Source organism: Misgurnus anguillicaudatus, chromosome 22 (assembly GCF_027580225.2).
Source record: "Misgurnus anguillicaudatus chromosome 22, ASM2758022v2, whole genome shotgun sequence".
Taxonomy (NCBI): domain Eukaryota; kingdom Metazoa; phylum Chordata; class Actinopteri; order Cypriniformes; family Cobitidae; genus Misgurnus; species Misgurnus anguillicaudatus.
The window spans coordinates 10,588,363-10,609,083 of record NC_073358.2 but is presented as its reverse complement, the minus strand read 5'-3'; the positions used below and the strand labels follow the sequence as shown (position 1 = coordinate 10,609,083).

The 20,721-nt window shown below is 39.6% G+C and overlaps 1 protein-coding gene across 2 annotated transcripts in view; it reads right to left on the bottom strand.

Moving 5' to 3' along the window:
- Window positions 1–20,721, bottom strand: part of kntc1 (kinetochore associated 1) — a 64,732-nt gene extending 44,011 nt beyond the window's left edge. The window contains exons 1-24 of one of the 2 annotated variants that reach the window (XM_073860252.1): window positions 20,459–20,721; window positions 17,336–17,456; window positions 17,114–17,229; window positions 16,944–17,025; window positions 16,721–16,798; window positions 16,598–16,632; window positions 16,378–16,488; window positions 13,745–13,838; window positions 13,601–13,653; window positions 12,808–12,920; window positions 12,388–12,439; window positions 11,606–11,710; window positions 10,291–10,334; window positions 10,138–10,203; window positions 9,944–10,019; window positions 9,741–9,863; window positions 9,475–9,641; window positions 8,290–8,401; window positions 7,081–7,224; window positions 6,934–6,990; window positions 6,683–6,754; window positions 6,438–6,557; window positions 3,931–4,074; window positions 3,722–3,817 (exon numbers count right to left, since the gene is read on the bottom strand). In XM_073860252.1, coding sequence (XP_073716353.1) covers window positions 3,722–3,817; window positions 3,931–4,074; window positions 6,438–6,557; window positions 6,683–6,754; window positions 6,934–6,990; window positions 7,081–7,224; window positions 8,290–8,401; window positions 9,475–9,641; window positions 9,741–9,863; window positions 9,944–10,019; window positions 10,138–10,203; window positions 10,291–10,334; window positions 11,606–11,710; window positions 12,388–12,439; window positions 12,808–12,920; window positions 13,601–13,653; window positions 13,745–13,838; window positions 16,378–16,488; window positions 16,598–16,632; window positions 16,721–16,798; window positions 16,944–17,025; window positions 17,114–17,229; window positions 17,336–17,456; window positions 20,459–20,593 — 2,316 coding nt within the window. In that variant the 5' untranslated portion in view covers window positions 20,594–20,721. The remainder of the gene's footprint in view (window positions 1–3,721; window positions 3,818–3,930; window positions 4,075–6,437; window positions 6,558–6,682; window positions 6,755–6,933; window positions 6,991–7,080; window positions 7,225–8,289; window positions 8,402–9,474; window positions 9,642–9,740; window positions 9,864–9,943; window positions 10,020–10,137; window positions 10,204–10,290; window positions 10,335–11,605; window positions 11,711–12,387; window positions 12,440–12,807; window positions 12,921–13,600; window positions 13,654–13,744; window positions 13,839–16,377; window positions 16,489–16,597; window positions 16,633–16,720; window positions 16,799–16,943; window positions 17,026–17,113; window positions 17,230–17,335; window positions 17,457–20,458) is intronic. The other variant, XM_073860254.1, reaches the window with a different exon arrangement.

Below are 20,721 nucleotides of genomic sequence, written 5' to 3'. Positions count from 1 at the left end.
GCGTCCGCAAACACCCCTGTGGTTCCACGAAGCTCCCCAACCGAGCAGAGAAGCATCGGTTGTGACCACCTCTCGACGGGAAGGAATGACTCCTAGAGGAACACCTGACATCAGAAAAAACGGACGATTCCACTGTGTCAACGCCAGCATACAACCGCGTGAGACAACAATCAGACGATGAAGATGTCTGACAGGGCTCAAACGAAGACTGTTGTTCCACCGTTGGAAAGGTCTGAGGTGGAGCAAGCCGAGTGGGATAACCGGAGTAGCAGCAGTCAGCATCCCCATGAGCCGTAAAACAGTCTTGTATCTTAAGCTCGCTCCCAGCCGGAAACGAGCAAGCAGCTGTAGAATATTTTCCACCCTGGCCTGTGAGAGGGTGGCCGACATTGCGCAGGAATCCAACGTCATTCCAATGTAAGTGATTTTCTGCACTGGACTTAGATGACTCTTCGCCTCGTTGACGACAAGGCCTAGCCTTTGAACATGCATCAGAAGTAGGCTGGTGTCTTGCACAGCCTGCCAGCTTGTGCCTGCACACAGCAGCCAGTCGTCCAAGTAAGGCAGGATTCGCATCCCCCTGGACCACATGGGATGTAGGGCTGCAGACATGCATCTCGTAAACACTCGGGGGGCCAGAGACAGGCCAAAAGGAAGGACCCTGAACTGGTAGGCTTGGTTTTTGAAACTGAATCGGAGAAACTTTCTGTGCTGAGGAGCAATCGGCACGTGAAAATAAGCATCCTTCAAGTCGATGCTTGTGAACCAATCCCCCTTCCTGACAGACCGAAGAACGTCGGCTGCCCGCAACATTCGAAAGGGCAGATGTTTCAGGAACTTGTTTAGATGTCTCAAGTCCAGAACCGGACGAAAACCACCATCCTTTTTTGCTACGAGGAAGTATGTTGAATAAAAACCGTCCCTTTGAACACAGGGATGAACTCTTTCTATGGCTCCTTTCTCCAGAAGAGAACAAATTTCCAGAGAGAGGGCCACTGAACGTGCCGGATCTTTTATGACCGTCTGAACGATCCTGGAAAAACGTGGGGGCCGGCGTCGAAACTGTAGAGCATACCCCTTGCTTAACGTGGTCTGAACCCAGGGATCTACAGTCGTCTCCCTCCAGTACGACAGCTGTGTATTTGAGAAACGGTCGACCACCGGCCCGATGGCTTCAAGCTTTGTGAGTGCGCCCTTTAACGGTTGTGGGGGGGCGCTGATGTGGACCCCCTGAAAACTGCCGTTGCTGTGGACGAAAACCTCGAGTGTCCTCAGCAGCACGGGGCCTCTGTGACCCTTGAGGTTGCGGGTTAGGACGCTGGCGGAACCTCTGATCCTGGGTTGGAAAACGATGACGAGCCTGAGGGCCTGGCACTTTAAAGACTGGATTACGCTGCGTCAATTGTCGAGTGGCCTCGGACAGTTTTAACCGCTTTTCCAGAAGCTCTGGAACAGTAGGTCCGAACAGGTGACCGGGAACAATTGGAAGGTCACGTAATGTCTTCTTGCAGTCTTCAGGCAGTCTTGCTTGGGCAAGCCATACCTGTCGACGAGCTGCCAGGAGTGTGGCCGTCAGGGTACCCAGCTCACGGGTAACATGACCCATAGCCAAAAGGGCAGTTTGAAGAAACTGCGAGACCGAGGGGTCAGGTTTAGACGACTCGAGAGTGTTAGTAGTGGCAAGGAGTAATTGACAAATGGTGTTCTCTGCCCGGGTAATATATGCAGTAGACTCGTATGCCTTCTTAAGTAACGAGTCGGTGCGGCCACACTGGGCACTGGGGCATTGCACATTGCCTCGAAGAGCCTCATCGGGTGACACCACTAGGGCAGCGACCGCCTGTTCGATCTCCGGAGCACGGCCAACTCCAATAGTATCTGCCCCAACCATAGATGCCAGAGTACGGGCTGTCCTTGGTCGCCTTCTCGAAGCATTAGAACTCGTAAGGGAGTTGGAAAACTCTGCAATGAAGTCCTTGCAAGGTGGCATAGCGAAGCTGGATCCGGCTGCAGTCTGTCTGAAAAAGACACTGGACTGTGCTGGCTGAGTTGGCGATTCATCCAGCCCTAGGCGTGCGACTGCCATCTGAAGCACAGCCACAGTGTTATCTGTGGAGGACATAGTCTGCCCTGAATGAGCTGATTCCCCACTAGAGCCCCCAGCTACTGAAGAGGCTGCGTTCTCCAGGATGGGAGATTGTGCAGTAGCATCTACCACTGTCATATCCTGAAACAGTGCATCAGATGCACTTGTGGAGAGCACATCGAAATCTGAGTGATGTGAAGGGGAAGATGAACCCAGATGTTCAAGAACCCTAGGATTAATGGAATTGGAATCCTCCTCATCCTCCTGTGACATGGTAGCAGGTGATGCAGGAATCACAGGCTGTAGCGTCTGGAGAAGGCGCTTTATTTCCAACATCTCAGACGAAAGTACAGCAACCGTTTTAGAAAGAGAGGCATCCTCTGGCTGCTCGCTATCTGTAACATTAGCCTTCTTCTTAGCTGGAGGGGCACCGGCAGCCGCCGATGCACTGCGTTTCCCTTTCCGTTTGGCTGACTGCGACTCCTTTTCCCCAAGTCTGACTGCACCTTTAGGGTCCAGTTCGGCCAGCCGAAGCCGTCTCTCTGACATGGGCAGGAGACTACAGTGCAGACACGGGTTCGTGATAGCCTCCTTTAAATGCTGCAGTCCCAAACATGACGGACATACGTCGTGGCCGTCGTCCGGCAGGAGTGAGTTAGGGCACAGCTTGCATGTTAAGGGAATAACCGTGGCAATAGAGCTATGTGCCATAACTTTCCCCAAAAAAGAAAATGAGGGATAAATAATTTCAAGTCAGTGACAAATGTTAGCAGGGAACCGCTAACATAAAACCGTGGCAAAAAAAGACCTCTAAAAAACAAAACAAAACGAGGTCTTGAAGTGAAAACCCTCCGTATAAAAAAAAACCAAAGAGAAACTAACGAAAAATCACCGGGTAATACCGAGAGCTTTAAGGGGTTAACGGGAAACCGTAACTATTGAAAACACCGGCCGTCGGATAGCCCCGAGAGGCCCGAGCAGTTACAAAACGAAACCAAAAATTATGGGGAACGTCGGTATAACCGTCCGTAGAAAAAAACTCTGGCCCCCGGATAGAACCGAGAGGCACGAGCAGTCACACAAATCCGTCTGAAAATAAAAATGACGGGGAACCGTCACTAAAAAAGCCCGTAGGAAAACACAATAGCCGCCGGGAGCTAACACCGAGAGGCTGAAACCCCGTATATCCGTCAGATGTAAAGATGTAACGATGACGGGGAACCGTCATACAAAAACGCCCGTAGAAGACACTAGCCACCGGACGGCACCGAGAGGCATAAAGTGTTGACAGAGACCGAATGTAATAAACCCACGACTCACCGATCGATGCAAAGAAGAAAAGACTCCAAATAGCGCGCTGTCACAGCTTGCGAGGACGAAAAAAAAAAAATTCGCTGCTCAGGTAAGCTGCACTTGACGGCGCGAAAATCGAGGAAAAACGACCTATCACAACAAGCGAGAAAGCAAAAGAGGCAGAAGGCTGAGCTGGTTGGCTATTTATTGCTCAGGGCTCAGCCTATGTCACCATGTGACTTTGTTGGTATATTTTCTCGACCTATCTAGCTGGCGCTGCGATAATCCCACTAGTGCTTTTGCACCGCCTCTGGCGGTCAGGAGGAATGAAACAGAACTCACATTAGTGTCTGTCATGCAGTGTAACACAGCCACAGCTTTGGCTTCCCACTCAGTGAAGAGAGAGGTGATCTGAGAGCTACAGCAGTCCAACAAATCCTGCAAGCCAGAAATATACATTAAAAAAAGCTAATAAAGGAATGACAAGTATACTGAAATGACACAATGGCAAGCAAATGAGACCAGAATTCCCATAAGACAACATATAAGACCTTGATATAGTCCAGTAAGGTCTGGTCCAGGTCCAGTCTGTTCTCAAGCGCGTAGGGCCGAACGCTGCTCTTTATCACAGCAGGGATCAGTTCTGGAGCTTGAATCTTATCCAGCATCAGAAAGGCCATACTGCGAGTGCTTCCCTGTCACAAAACACAGACACACACGGGAGATGAGCGAATACAAACACACAAATCACTTAACAATCATGACCTGAGCTCACACTGGCCTCAAAGCGGAGTAACTGCAGGTGTACAGTACTTCATAGAGGAGGAAGAGCTTTAAAAATAAAAAAATAAAGTGAGCATTCAACATGTTCTGGTAAAGTGTTTGTGGGAAAGATGAGTTTTATCATTTCAAACCTAACCAATGCCTTTTGTGAAATATTTTTCTTATACCATCTGGGGCTGGGCATTATTGACCAGAATTTATATCTTGGTAATTTTGGAATATATGGCGGTATGCAATAAATATCTCAGTGTATTATGATAAATGTTTACAAGCAGTTAAAGTTTCATATTAGATGTCACAATCACATTAAAGGGCACCTATTTTGCGTGGTTTATGGTTCAAAAAACACATTATCTTCCATATACCGTACATTTATGTTGCTCCAGATTTCCCTCTCTTCCTGAAACGCACTGATTTTGTACAAAAACGCATTGATTTAAAAATCTGTACGTTGTGATTGGCCTGAATAGCTCTGACATCAGCCGGAAATGTGACGCTCCTTAACATGTTTGAAAGATTCAGTCACAATGCAATGCTAACAGGAGTTAACTTACAGGCTGAGTCAGAAGCGGGAGGAATTATGATAATGTCGGTCTTGTCTACATCACCAATCCCAGGATGTAAACTGTTGCCTAAAATCCATGTGTTTGTTGTAGTCCAAGAAAAGAGATTTACGTTGGGGACAATAACACGCGTCACGTTAACATTTCACTCTAAAAACAAACGGTGCTATATAGCACCAAAAGTGGTTTTTTGCTCGTAATCATAGAAGAGCCGTTTTTGGTGCCGTGTAGCGCCGGTGAAGCGCCTGTGTAGAACCATGTAGTGCTATGTAGAACCAAATGTGGTGCTATAGTGGTGCTATATGGCACCTGTGTGGTTCTGCACAGGTGCTTCACCGGTGCTGTGTGGCACTGAAAACGGTTCTTTTATGGTTGCGATTCGGATCAACAGTTTTGGTGCTATATAGCACCGTTTGTTTTTTTAGAGTGTACTAATACACACTTACACACCAAAAGAAATGTAAAACAGTGAATCGGACCATAGAGACAGAGCGCAGTTATGCAAATTTGAAAACCACGGCGGGGGGGAACGCAATCCAACCGTCTCCATTGACTTTGTATTGCGAGAGGCCGCCTCCTTGTCATTTCTGGCTTATAACAAAAAACTGAATAATGCCTAAAAGCTGCTGTGTGACAATATGTACAGCTAACAAACCAAAGAACCCAGAAATAAGTTTTTATAAGCTGTCGAGCTGTAAAACCCAGTCTTAAAGGAGAATAAAGTGGATCGCCGACTACGTTTCCCCCTAGTGGACGCAGTTCTACTAATAGAATTACTATGAAAAGTTGCCTGTATCAATTTTTGTGTCTTTAAACGCTCATTTTTTGGGGTCGACAGCTTATAAAAACTTATTTCTGGGTTCTTTGGCTTGTTGGCTGTACATATTGTCACACAGCAGCTTTTAGGCGTTATTCTGTTTTTAGTTATAAGCCAGAAATGACAAGGAGGCGTCCTCTCGCAATACAAAGTCAATGGAGACGGTTGGATTGCTTTCCCCCCGGTGGGCGTGGTTTTCAGGTTATGACGGGCTGCGCTCTGTCTCTATAAGTGCTGGGGTGGTGATGGCCTTCGGTGTGAGAGACCCGTGGTTCGAATCCACTGTGACACACCATTGTGCCCCTGGGCAAGACACTCAACCCCTAGTTGCTCCAGAGGCGTGCGACCTCTGACATATATAGCAATTGTAAGTCGCTTTGGATAAAAGCGTTGTAAGCAAAGTTACCTTTAAATAAAACAGCATATGATGAAAATTTAGCAAAGAAAGAGGGTCAAATCAGTTCATATCAGTATAGATCAGTGCTCTTCAACCCTGGTCCTGGAGGACCCCCTTCCAGAATGTTTTGGATGTCTCCTTAATTAACACACCTGATTTAACTCAGTAGCTAGTTAGGGAGACATTCTGGAAGGAGGCTGATGAGTTGGTTTAGGTGTTTTAAATAAGGAGACATCTAAAACTTTCTGGAAGGGGGTCCTCCAGGACCAGGGTTGAAGAACACTGGTATAGATGGTATTGTCTCATCCCGTATCCCGCTGGGAACAAAAATAGCAATATATAACCAAAGCTCGATATACCGCCCAGCCCTAGTACCATCTATCTTTAAAACAAATGCTGCTTTGGTTAACTAATGCAATGACCGATACATTTTAGTTTGGTTTAAGTGTCCAAATACTTTCTGGTGTTTTGTCAAAGCACATAAATGCTTGTACTCACCCTCTCATAGTCCGACAATGAAAGATGGCAGTTGTATTTAGTGTAGAGATCACACAGCTGACGGAGGTTTGTCACCAGAGACTGAAGATTTTGCACGTCATCTGCTCCACAGTTGTCAGCCTGTCCAAATATGATTTCATGTTTAAAAAAAGTATGCTAATACAAACACATTTACTAGTACATTATTGTTATTTCGCACACAGGCTATCAAGAAATATCGTCAGACACTTTTAAACTTTATTTACCAAACCCATGGAGCTCCAGAGGGAAGGCAAGCCCAGTTCAGCCAGAGCGAGTCCATTATGAGGCCAGTCATTCTGAGAAAAGCATAAAAAAAAGAGATTAAACGTCACAAAACTTTCGTCTGTTTTAAACAAACTATTTCTTTTAAAGCAAAAGCTGCTGGATGTTTTGGCACAACATATATGTGCTACATGGTTAGCCTGTCTTTTGATGTTGTCTAGGAAACATTTTGGTTAGTAAAAAGGTTCAATACCTTTTCTGTTAACTCAAGGTTCCTTGCACGCTGCTCCAACCATCTAGCAAGGATTTTCTGTGAGTATATAGCAATTTTTATTATTTACTGGTGTCAGTCACGTAAAACTGATGTCTTCATTACACTTTATATCTACAAAATATTTACCTGTCCTTTTGGCAACACTCTCCACACAAATGGGACGACCATACCCTTAAACCACACACTAAGGTCCTGTGATGGGACGTCAGATGGAATGGAGGCCAACAGGATGTTCAGAGAGCCTTCATCAAAATCACTGGCAAACTCACCCTGCATGAGAAAATAAATGCTTACTAGCTATAACAAAAAAGTTATTTAAAGGTCCACTGTATAGATTTTTAATGGAATCTAGCGGTGAGATTGTGAATTGCAAACCACTTTCAAATCAGTCTGCAGCTCACCCCTCCCTCCCGTTCGCTGGACAATGTAGTAATAAAACGTGCTCTGCAGAACAGTTTGTCTATTTAGGGTTACTGTTAGGGTTGTGCCGATAGACAATAGTATCGTGTATCGGCGATCGGCAGAAATATTGCTAATAGCGTGCTTTCATGACGATAGTTGGCGATAGTTATTATTATTATCATCATAGTTTCACAATAACATGCGCATTGCATGCTTTACTTCACATGAGAGGGTTTGTGGGCTTCACTTTGCGCGAGAGTTTGTAATGTGCGCGGATTGCTTCTCGCACGCATGTGGACTTAAAGGAACAGTATGTAAGAAATGTATATCAATTAATCATAAAATGATCATTATATGTCACTAGACATTAAGAAATCGTTTTCGTTTCTAATACTTATATGACTGACAACAGTTGTCTGGCCAGATTATTATCATTTAAAAAGTGGAGTTTCAGCCCTCAACTGATGTTTACGTGTCATTTTGTGTATTGGCCACCAGTTGTGTGATTGCAGTACCAGTTTTAGCCACAAGTTTGTGGTTGCAATACCCGTTTTGGCCACAATCCTACATACTGTTCCTTTAATGCGCGTGTCTTGGACTTTTGTTTGTACCTGAATGCGCGTGCCATGGACTCCTTCTAGCACCTGAACTTGTAATACGTGTGGCTCTGACATTTCATTGCACTATAGAGATTGTTAGGCGCGCAGCGGGTTAAAACCAGCAAGTTTGTAAACACTAGTCTGACCATTAAAAAAAACGGAGACCGGAAGTTAAGTTCCGCTCAGACGCGAAATCGCATCACCGCAAGTGAATCCAACGAAACCGTCTATACCCATGCGACTTATGACTGATTTTGTGGTCCAAGGTCACATAAGACAGTGGAATTCAAAAGTGTAAAAAAACGATTTGCATATACTTTATTCAAAATTTCACCTCATGTCGTAGCCATAAGTACTGTGCTCCACTAAGATTTCCCTCTTTCAGAAGAGCAAGAATGTCTTTCAGATAATCTGTGCTGTTTAAAAACTCAATCCATGAAACACCCCTGTAGAAATAAATAAATTAAATTAGTAAGAATACAATTATCAGGAATTGGCAAGTTTCATAAGCAAAATGATTTCAAAGTTGTTAAAGCAATGGTTTAGGGGAATTAAGGGACTTTTATTTCTGATTATGAAACAAATTTAAATATTGATCAAAGATCAAACAAATAAACACAACATGCAGGTTTTTATTATGAAATAATAAATAAAATAATACGTTTGGTTTTCGAGCATGAAACACATTTTTAAGGTCATGCCACAGCATCTCAATAGGATTGATGTCAGGACTTTGACTAGGCCACTCCAAAGTCTTCATTTGGTTTTTCTTCAGCCATTCAGAGGTGGACTTGCTGGTGTGTTTTGGATCATTGTCCTGCTGCAGAACCCAAGTTCGCTTCAGCTTGAGGTCACAGATGGCCGGATATTTTCCTTCAGGTTTTTTTGGTAGACAGCTGAATTCATGGTTCCATTTATTACAGCAAGTCTTACAGGTCCTGAACATACCTTTACTGTTGGTATGCTGTTTTTACTGTTATAAGACACACACCTTCCAAAAAGTTAAACTTTTGACCCGTCAGTCCACAGAGTATTTTCCCAAAAGTCTCAGGGATCATCAAGATTTCTGGCAAAACTGAGACAAGTCTTTACTTTCATTTTGTTCAGCAGCGGTTTTCATCTTAGAAGTCTGCCATTCAGGTCACTTTTGACCAGTCTCTCTCTTATGGTGGAGTCATGAACAGTGACCTTAAATGAGTAAGGCCTGCAGTTCTTTGGATGTTGTTGTAACGTCTTTTGTGACCTCTTGAATGAATCGTCGCTGCACTCTTGGGGTAATTTTGGTTTAGTTTGGAATTGTTTTCCCTTCATAATAAAAACCTTCATTTAAAAACTGCATGTTGTTTACTTGTGTTATCTTCTCTGATTAATATTTAAATTTGTTTTACGATCTGAAACATTAAAGTGTGACAAACATGTAAAAAGTAAAAAAATCACACCATATATATAGAACATCTCAATATATTTGCATTATATATGTGAGAATGGATTGATATAACCTCTGGATTGAGGCACATACTCAAAACTGTTGGGTCCATACATGCTGGAGAAGGTGGCGAGCTTAGCCATAGCTATTTGGACCTGGGAGCAAGGGAAGCGGTTTGAGACGTAATTCAACATCTCCTCAGCTATACTGAGAGTTGGCCAGGAAGCAGTTAGGCAGTACTGCACCACAAACTGTTCATCCTGTGGAAAATACACAAAGACGTTATGTCAAATGACAATGAACACTTAAATATAAAACCTAGACAGAAAATTTGGCTTTATCTTTATCATAATCTTTACCATAATCTTCATCAGGTTGGTTTTGGCCTCTTCGATAAGCTCGGTCCAGTCATGACTTTGATCGCTGCCTGATGCTAAGATGAGCTTTTCCAACACAACGTTCATCTTCACTTTATATACCAGCTAACACAAATGAGACATGGCATTGTAGTTTGAACTGTCATTAAATTTGATGTCTGATTTGATCATTCCTACTGTCTTACCTCAACGTCAAGGTCGAAAGCTTTTGCAAATTTCTCAGCTTCTTCAAACTTGTGCTTATAAAGAAGTTTATTTAGTCTGAAGAGAAAGAGACACAGTGTACAAACTATTGCACATAGAAAACATGAGATGTTCTGTCTTGTATAACATACTTTTTTTTATTAATTAATAATATTTGCTTATTTAATGAGCATACCTGTTTTCTGGTAGAGCTTCTGTGAAGTATCTTACCACGACAGTAGACACAGGATCTTCAGGACTGCTTTAAGACACAAAAAAATAAAACTAACAAGTACTGTTTCTTTAGTAAGGCAAAAATGTGATGAATTTACGGTAACATGAACCATACCTCTTTGTGTCAGCTAAAATCCCCTCAAGCAAATAGATTGTGTCCTAAGCAAAACAGTTGAATTTATATATTAGCCTCAATAGTTTATTTTTTCATTATTTCAATTGTTAAGATAACCAAATAACATTAATGATGTTTTTGCATTAAAGGGCACCCATTTTTACAATATGCAATATTAGTCTTTTATGTGCCCAGAATGTGTCTGTGAAGTTTCAGCCCAAAAGATCATTTATTATAGCATGTCCGAAATGCCCCTATTTGGGTGGGAGCAAAAGCATGCTGTTTTTGTGTCTGTACCTTTAATGGGGACAGAGAATGAAAAACCATTTTTACCTTGTCTTTGTTGAATAATGGTAATCTACCCACATTCACAAACATACAAAAAGTGCTAAACATGCTAAACATCTCAGTCTCATAGAAATTCCTCTTAGAAATGTCAGCCAGAAAACAGCCCAATCTGAAAAACTGATGCTTATGACATCAAAGGCATCTAACTGCCCCTCCACTTTAAAATAATTGGCTACATTTTTTGAGTGGCAGCAAAGTCAGCCAATCAGAAATGAGATTGCAAGTTAAGCCAGTAGGGGGAACCAAATAGGTGCAAAACCACCCTACCCTAATAGAGCTATCTGAGAGAGGTTTTTAGGAAGCTTCTAAGGCATTACAGACTCAAAAAAAATTGTCTATATGTCACATCACAGAACAAGGATAAATACTCCGTTCAATCATTCTATGTCACCTTTAAATGCAAATGAGCTAAAGCTCCTCACTCCCTTGCCAACAAACAGTGAGCGCTTTCAGTTAAAATAGATCTGATTCCTGTGAATACAGTTTGAGACAATGGTATCTCACTGGTGAGATATGGTGGAAAGCGCACCAGATGCTGATGACAGAAACTATGGTAATGCAGAACTGTCAGTCAATGGTCATGGGTGGGGTTTAATCAGTGTGACATCACATTGATAAGAGAATTTAAAACAGCAATGTTTAAAGAGACTGCTTTGGTTTAATGGGAATTAAAAAGGAGTGGGTGGATTTTTTTCTTTGTAGGGTGGTTGGGTTCACACACTGCCAATGCACATTTATGTCCAAACTTTTTTTGCATTATAGGTGCATAATGTATATTTTCATGTATTTTTTTCAGGTTTTTTTAGACAAACACTATTTGTGTAAAGACATTGTGAACACTACACAAGTAAATAGTTCTGTTGCATAAATGTTTGATGCAAATGTCATCCACACAAACTGATCATGTAATATTACACACAAGGGCCTTAATATTGAGATAAATCGTAATTAAATGTTATATATTTACCATACTGATCTCCTTCTGGATCAACCAAGACTCAGTAGAAACTTTGAGCGAGTAGAAAACCTCCATAGATGGCAGCGACTGAACCACAAGCTTCCTAGAATAAGACTGAACACAGAAACAAAAAGAGTCAAAAGCAAGATTATTACAAGTGAATTATGGGTAGGCAACCTAAATTATGGGTCTGTTCCTAACACAGATCTAGCTAATGTAAGACCTGCAATTTAGCTCACTAGTCATATAGAGATTACTGTAAAGATGCATGCTCGGTACACACCTAGGTTTTAAGGTTTAAAGTGCACATATAGGGGCGATTTCCCGGACAGGGATTAGACTAGTCCTAGACTAAAATAAATGTAAGAGCTGTCAAAACTGAAAACAACTTGCACTGACACATCTTAAAATACATCATTGCCCTTTGTTTTGCCTCAAAATACACACAAGTAATGTTTTTAGTAAGGCACGTTTGTTAAAACCAGTTATATTTCCTAATTAAACTAAGGCCTAGTCCAGGCTTAAGCTAATCCCTGTCCGGGAAACCGCCCCTTAATGCCTATTTTACAAGATGTAAAATAAGTCTCAAGTGTGCCTAATAGTTGAAATAGATCTGATTCCTGTGAATCAGTTTTGGTCAATTTAACCAGTCAGACATTGGTCGTGTGCGAGGTTTTATCAGTGAGACATAATCTTTAGTTTAATATGGATTAAAAAGAAGAAGTGGGTGGATTATGTCCCCTTTCATGCACCAATCATCTTTAGGTGACATAAAATACACATCTTCCTACCTTGTGTTCCTCTACCACCAAAGTCAGGATTTTCATGCTGGTGTCATTTTGCCTATTCAAGCACAACAGTGTTAATTTCATATGTAAGCGTATATTGTAAACAAAAAATACATAGCACTGTTTCTGTAAAGCCCTTTTCAGACAGTTACATTCACAGTATTTTTCTGGGATCGTTTGATTTTTGGTTAATTTTCAGAAATTTGGTAAATTTTCAGAAATTTTGGTTAATTTTCCGCAATTTTGGTTAATTTTCCAAAATTTTTGTTAATTTTCCGAAATCTGTGCGTGCATTCACACACATACTGCAAAGATTCTGGTACGTATATTTACGGAAGTCTCTCTGCCAATTTTACAAACATTTTCTGGGACCAAAGTCATGTGTAAATGGGTTTTAAGTCTTATAATAAACAAGATACTTACGTTGTAAATGATTTGGAGTTTCTGTCTGATATTAGTAGAAAGTCAACCATGTATTGATCCGGCCAGCAACAGAGGACAACAAACGAATGTAAATCCAACAAGCTGAGCATATCCTAAAAAAAAAAAACAGCGATAAAGTTCTGTTCGATCCACAATAAAAAAAAAAAAACTCTCATCATACCGTGAACACAGGATTTAACAATGAACAATGAAGTTTTATCAAATATGAGCCTGTCTGTGAAATCTCATAACAGATTCAGAGCATCAAAGTTTGATTTCTCAATCTTTGACATTATCTTACTCAGTCAATATTAAAGATATCAAGACAATTTACATAGGATAAGTTAATGTAGAAAACAGTAAATCACAAAAATTACTTTAGCTGTGTTTTCACAGTACAAAAAGGTACCCCCAGTTTCACAGACAAGGCTTAAGGCTGATCCTAGAGTAAAACACATGTTGAATTGTCTCAGCTGAAAATAACTTGCATTGACAGATCTTAAAAATATGCCAGTGCCATTGATTTGTCTTAAGATACACAACAGTAACATCTTTATATAACGCATGTTTATAAAAGATGCTTAAACATCTAAATTTAACTAAGGCCTAGTCCTGGCTTTAGCTAAGCCTTGTCTGTGAAACCAGGCCTTTGTGTGTTAATAAAGTCATATTAAAAGTATTAAAAGTATTAAAATGCTGTTAGATAGAGTATGAAATTTCAAAATGCGGTGCAAATATGAAAAACTATAAGATTATTATTATTTGTATGGTCATCCATTTTCAAAGCTCTCACCTCTTTGTTCAGAACATAAATCAAATTATCCACAACTTGAATCTTCTTCACCCCTTAAGAAAACATAACAAACAGATCATTAATGATGTTTGTTAATTCAGTTCAGCACAAATGATCATGTACACAATATATTTAGTTCATCACCTGATATTAAATCGCAGTGAAGATGGTTTGTGAGAGACAGTGATGTCTGGCCGTGACTCATGCTCCAATGTGAAAGAACACTTGAACCATCGGCCTATAATAAAGATTAATTAAACCCTTTGTAACCTCTACTTCAGAACCATTCATAAACATCTAAAATCCTGCTTAAAGGAATAATTCAGCCAAAAATGTTCCCCATGATTTACTCACCCCTTAAGCTATCCTCGAGAGGGACCGCGGTTACGCCAACTGAGTGGCAAAAGACAGAGCGGTAGCATTTGAGTACAGCGTGACATCGGCAAAAACACAGTAAAAACGCGTAGAAATGGGAAAAGCTGTTGTGCGACAGACTGTACTAACAGATTAACAAGAATTCGGAGCTAGCGTTTTACAGACTGCCAAGAACACCGAAAGGAGAAGTAAATAGATCTTTCAAGCCAACGTCCACAGACCACAAGTGGGTTGACAAGTTGCTAGGATCACTATCAAGCAGAGGTTTTACTTTCTACTTAATAGTATTTTTTCAAGTATTTGTATTTTATCTGTTTTTCTTTGGAAAACATACATTCCAAAGCATATTATCATAATTTTTACTCCATTGCATTTCATAAATAATACGTTTTTGTTTTACATTTAATATTTAAGTACATTAACATACTTTATCTCAAGTAAAAGTATGCAATTTTAATGTAATTAGGTATTAATAAATTTTAATATGCAATATTAAAGAATACACAGTATGATTATGTGCTTTAGAATGTAGTGAAGTAATGTTTTTCCCAATACAAACAACCTAATAAAGCACAGATGCTTGGAAAATGTAACTAATGTAACTAAGTATTGCCCACCTCTGCTATCAAGTCTAACTAAATTTAATTTAACCTGATAATAGTCAGTTTTACTGGCATTTTCGCAGCAGCCGCAATGAAAACCAGCTATTTTGTTGAACGTTTGCCACTCAACAGGGCAGGTTCTGGCTAGTGATGCGCGGGTCGTCTCGTAACCCGCGGGTCAGGTTGGGGCGGGTAAAGAAATTGTAACTTTAATGCGGGGCGGGTTGGGGCGGGTCATTAAAAACAAAATTAAAAAACTGATATGTTGCGTCTAATTCCCTGTAGCATATATATTAAATATTTGGGAATATATATTTTTACATTTAATTACGTTCTTTGATAAGGTTAAATTACGTAGGCCTATGTGGCAATGTAACTTCCGCAACGTAACTTGATATCCCCAAACCTTTGACGTCACAGAAGCGCAAAGTAGCTCCCGCTGGCTGCCAGCCACAACAACAAAACAAACGGAGAATTAAAAGATAAAAGACGATCTGCAGGAGAAATTAAGGTAGGGAATTTGTGAATAGATAATACAAATGCTGCTTTTTTGTGTGGTGATCTACTTTAAAAATGATAAAGCCGACAAGTTCTACATGTTAAAAACACTTTAAATGCGTGAACTATACTGCATATATCTCTACATTGGATTTAGGGATGTCACCATTACTCTATTTTCTTGAGGAGTTAAAAAAAATCCTGGAGCACATGTCGAGTACTGTTTAAAATAGCGGAGATTTAGTGAAACAAACTTGAAAGAAAATTACAATAGAATCAGAAGCATATATCAGCACAACGCTGCCTCTCTCTCTCTCTCCCTCGTTCGCTCGCTCTCGCGTGCTTCAGCTCGTGCATGAAAGCAAGAATGCGATGCGATTGCATGCTTCTAAATTTCGGAAGTTTACACGACTGAGCTGCAGCGGGCAGGCATAAGATTTATAAAAACACATATGAGAAGAAAGGCACAGCAACTCAAAAAAACTTACGTGTTTCACAATTACTCAAAATGCCAATTTTCCCGTGGAGGCATGGAGCAGCATGAGAATACACAGTAAGCTTATGTGCGATCTACCGGCATTGCCTTTGCGATCGATGTATTGGACACCCCTGGTTTATCATTATCCTATCTCTATATTAATATGACCATACTGGTTTCTATGGCTCATTCGCACATGTTGTTGCCAGTTTACAGGGCGATGTAATCTAATGGTTGTTTCCAAGCACTTTTAGGCTGAAATAACGTCTCTTTTTATTTACATTACAAATGCCTATGTCTATTTTAATGGTCGCGGGTGATGGGCGGGTTGCAAAAATAGAAACAGTGGTGCAGGGCAGGTTGGAGCAGGCCAAATATTTTATAAAAGCGGGACCCGCGGGTTGGAAAAAACGCCGACCCGCGCATCACTAGTTCTGGCATGGTCACGTGAAAAAGTGCATACCCTCTATTTTTTAGACAAAAAAAAGAAACTACTGCCAGTAATGACCGTAGCGTACAAGCATACTGAAAGCTAGTTATTTTAGTTTGTAAAGTTTTAAATATTCATAATTTTTTACAAAATCGCATTGATTGCCCACAGAAGGCCTTTATTAACCCCCTTCTATAAAGGATGGATAGACTTTTTGGGCCTTAAATCAGAAGCACCATTTACCGCCATTATAAAGCTTGGAACAGCCAGGACATTTTCTAAAATAACTCTGATCGTGTTCGTCTGAAAAAAGATAATCATATACATTGAAGATGGCTTGAGGGTAATTTTAATTTTTGGCTGAACTATCCCTTTAAATAAAAAGGTTTCCTACCCCGATCAGAAGGTGGACTGTGTTTCCAAAACAGACCAGACCAGCTGAGATACAGCCATCTTCATGAATATCCTTAGTTGAATAAAAGTTCATGTGAATGTGTGCTTGGATCTAAAAATAAATACAGAAGACAAAACACTGAGAATAGCATGCAAATGCTGACCAGTTATTACAAAAAACTTTTGAAATAAAAACTTCTCAAACAAATTGAAAAGCAAACCTCATTTAAGGCCCCCAGATCCATGTTTTCGATCGCTTAAAAAAAGAAAGAGAAGGATTATTTTTTCTGTCTATAAAGTTGTATGTTGGAATAAAAAATAAAAATTATGATTTCCACTCATACCTTTCCGGATGTTTCCCAAAGCAAGATTGGATATGTGTAGGAAACCATCGTGAACAACAAGGTAGAGATCATACAATCCTAAAACATTAATGAAATAGGTTGTAATGATCATAAGGCTATAAGCACACACCAAGACGTTATTGTTTTGTCAGTGGCAATTCCTGTGCAGAATGTTTTATATACAATGTGAAAAAAACATGTGTTCATGTTTATCCACTCTTACCCGGAGAACAAGGTGTCTCGTGTAGTATAAGACTTTTGAAGGTTGTCTCATCACCATCCGAGGGGTTTTGCTGTTGAAGTGTCTACATTAACATTCAGCAACACAAAAGGTTATTTGGTTGTGGAGCAATTTTACAATTTGATCAAATTGTGATGTGCACTGTAAGTTACTTTGGTCAGCACGGTCTTTTTCAGAGGGACATAGACAATGTGCAGACTCCCATTTCTCTCTCCGATCAGAAGAAACTGTCCTTGAGGGCAAATGGTAACTGCGTCTACCAAAGTGTCTGAATACAAGAAACAGTTTTGAACATGACAACAGCATCAAGAGATACAGGTTTTCATAATGTGAAAGAAGATGAGATGAACTGTGAACGACAGAGCTTATATTACCAAAATATAGATGGATAAGAACAGTCTGAAAAGCAGGATCAAAGAGAACCACAGCCGTGTCTGCCACTACAACGTTGCAGTTTGGATTACTAAAGGCGTAAACCTTTGGATTAGACAACACCTGAGAAAGAGAAATAATAATTTCAGATGTGAATACACAATGCAGTGGATATTTAATTATTGAGATTTTGGATCAATTTGAAACTATCGGCAATAGCACGTAAACCAATTTCAGTTATACAAGTATAATGTCTGTTGCATCTTTCAATATTTTTCTATAGATAAAATAAATACTTTTCATACAAATAGAAATCTGAAAGATTTAATTTTAAAGAAATTTGTACATAATTTAGTTTTTTCACACACGGCAATTTTTTTTTTTAATAACCTAAATGATTACTCAACACTCATGAGCCATGTGTTAAGATTATCAATGAAATATCTGAAGCTCTATGCCGTTTTATCGGGCGCACGTGCGGTGACGCGATAAGCGTCTGGTCCGAACTTTACTTCCGGTTTCTGTTTGTTTAATGGTCTGGCTAGTTGCTGAAACTGAACTCTTAAACAAATACCTTGTCGAAAATAACAAATGTTTTGGGTTCCTATGCAGTGTTGGGAAAGTTACTTCCAAAGTGTATAATACATTATATATTATAAATTACTGTCATTTGAAACGTAATTAGTTACATTACAATATTACTGTCTCTGAACTGTAATGAGTTACACTACTTTTGCGTTACTTTCATCAAAATTACAGAAGTATGACTAGGCATTATAAAATGTTAAAATGTAGTTTATTGCTGCTTATAAATCTAAAAGTTATGTTGACCCTCGAGCTTTAAATAGTCAGAGTGAAGAATTATTGCAAAATACAGTAACAATCACTGTCAGAATCATAGACAAATGATCTGGTAAAAGTCTGGTAAATTATGGTACACATACCAAACACAATAGAGCTAGAGCCCACTATAATGCAACCTATAGACTAATAACATGGCAAGACACACATGTCTTTTCATTTCTTTTCTTTAATTCACTTTTAATTCAGATTCACAGCACAAACCTGGCATGCACTGGGAAATTAAGAGGTATGGATATGGAAGCATTTTAGATTTCGCAAACAAAACGACAACGATAGTGTTGTAGCTTTTAATTTATTTTTATTAATTACCCACTTGTAAACTTATGTTCACTGTTATTTTTTATTAATATTGTATTTGTATTAAATCTATATTTATTGACTTGAATCGAGAATCAGGTATAAAAACCAACCCGAGAAGAACCGGAATCGAGAATCGAAATCAAATCGATATCTTGTGTGAATCGAAATTGAATCGATCTGGAACATCTGAATCGATACCCAGCCCTAGTCACAGTATTGACTTTCATAGTTCCATCTGTGTTAGTCCATAGTTTTGATCAATTTGCTATTATAGTAATATGTGGGGAAAATATTAATAAGTCAAAGTGACTAAAACTTTTGAATGGTAGTATTCAATGTTACATACTGTAATAAAAAAAATTACTTATCTACTTGTAATTGCATAGCAAGCTAGATAGTGATATATTTGATACTAGACATTTAATTATATTATACATATTACTCATAACCAGGTCACACAGCAGCATACTTTTATCTTTTCTCCTCATCTTTATTCTTTTCTAACCTTGGCACTTTATGGCTATTTTTTCTCACCAGTAATTTAGTTTGTGTGCATTACATCTCTCTCCCTTTATGGTGTCGTCATTGGAAGCTGTGACTTGACGCGAACTAACCCCGCACCTTCTTCCCATACTTCTGAGTGACAGCTCTTCTCTGAGCAAACACTCCAAAGTCCCGAATAAATTAATTGATCGCATGGTGACAATGATATGATTAGACGCGAGGTACAGATGAGCGAATTTAAATCTGCATTCCGTTTGCTCGCCGTCCTGGAGATTGCGGCACATGGTTGCTTAACTACAAAAGACGCCACACCTTTTGGATTGAAGACTTGCGTTTAACATGCGTTTTTACACGTGACATGATCAGCCACGGGACGCCGTAATGTATATCGAAATATCGGGAATGTGTTTAGAAACCATATCACCGTTATCGAAAAATATTATACCGCGAGATATATTGATATTGAATTATTGTCCAGCCCTAATTTTGCTTGTTATAAACTACTTTAAAAGGACTTTGTTGTTATTTATTCTTCGCATAGTTTACCGGATGTTATGTGATGACCACAAAAGCCGTGTGTTTATGTTGTTACTGCAGAAACTGCTGTCAATAATAAGTCAAATATAAGTTTATATTGTTCAGAAATATTTGATAGCAAAAATATTCTCTGCCTTTTATATTGTGACAATGTTATGACAAAACGCACTCTATAGAGCAGTTTGTCCGTTTAGGGCTACTGTAGAAACATGGCGGGGACTTCATGTAAAGAAAACAGCTCATTCTAAGGTGATAAAACAATACGGTTCATTATGTAAGGTCTTTAAACATCACTGTTAATATAGTTATGTATATTATATTGCATTTCTGTCAAGAGATCCTTCTAAAAGTTACACAGTGCACCTTTAAATGAATCCAAGTCATGTTTATTGAAAATGATGTGATGATGCAGTAATACATTAGCTAGTATACGTTACCTTAATGCATGTGTTTTTTAACTTTACTAATTTAATACAATAAAAACAGTAATGGATTTCAATGATAAAAGCTCAAATAACTGCGCAAGCGACAAATATCGGTCAGAAAAATCGCTAGTCCATATCGGCTGCAAAAAATCCTGCATGGAGCATTCCTACCAATATTACTGCTATTATTGTTTTACTTAAAATTTAAATCACAATCCATAAAAAACAACTTTCAAACAACATAATAAAATATAAAGTACAGATATAACAGTAAATAAACTACACTACTAAGTTAAATAAAACACTCTTGTGGTGGTACCCTACAGTCATGATATCAGATTGTAAGTTAATGTCAAAGTATACTAGTATGGTACTAATGACAAGGTAACTTACATATCCAAAACAATGTGATACCATAATAAATTATTATCCGTGCTTTTAATGTTTGCAAGTCAATCCTACAGTTGTGAAACGCGACTTTATTGATTTGTTTACCTTCTCAGATGATGATATTTTCACCAGGGTATCCACTTGATAAAGCGCATTGGTGGACTCTTGTTCTGCATCGCTGTACAGTCGGACTGTGTTCGTGTCTTCATTCAGCAGAAGTTCAACATTATTCCACATCATTAAAATATGTTGGCGTCTATGACACCGAAATAACAGAAAGTCTGCGCGATATTAACTGTCATGCACACGGATGACAAGCGAAACACTGAAATTTGGCGCCGAGGTGAATCTACTTCCGGTAGCATCGT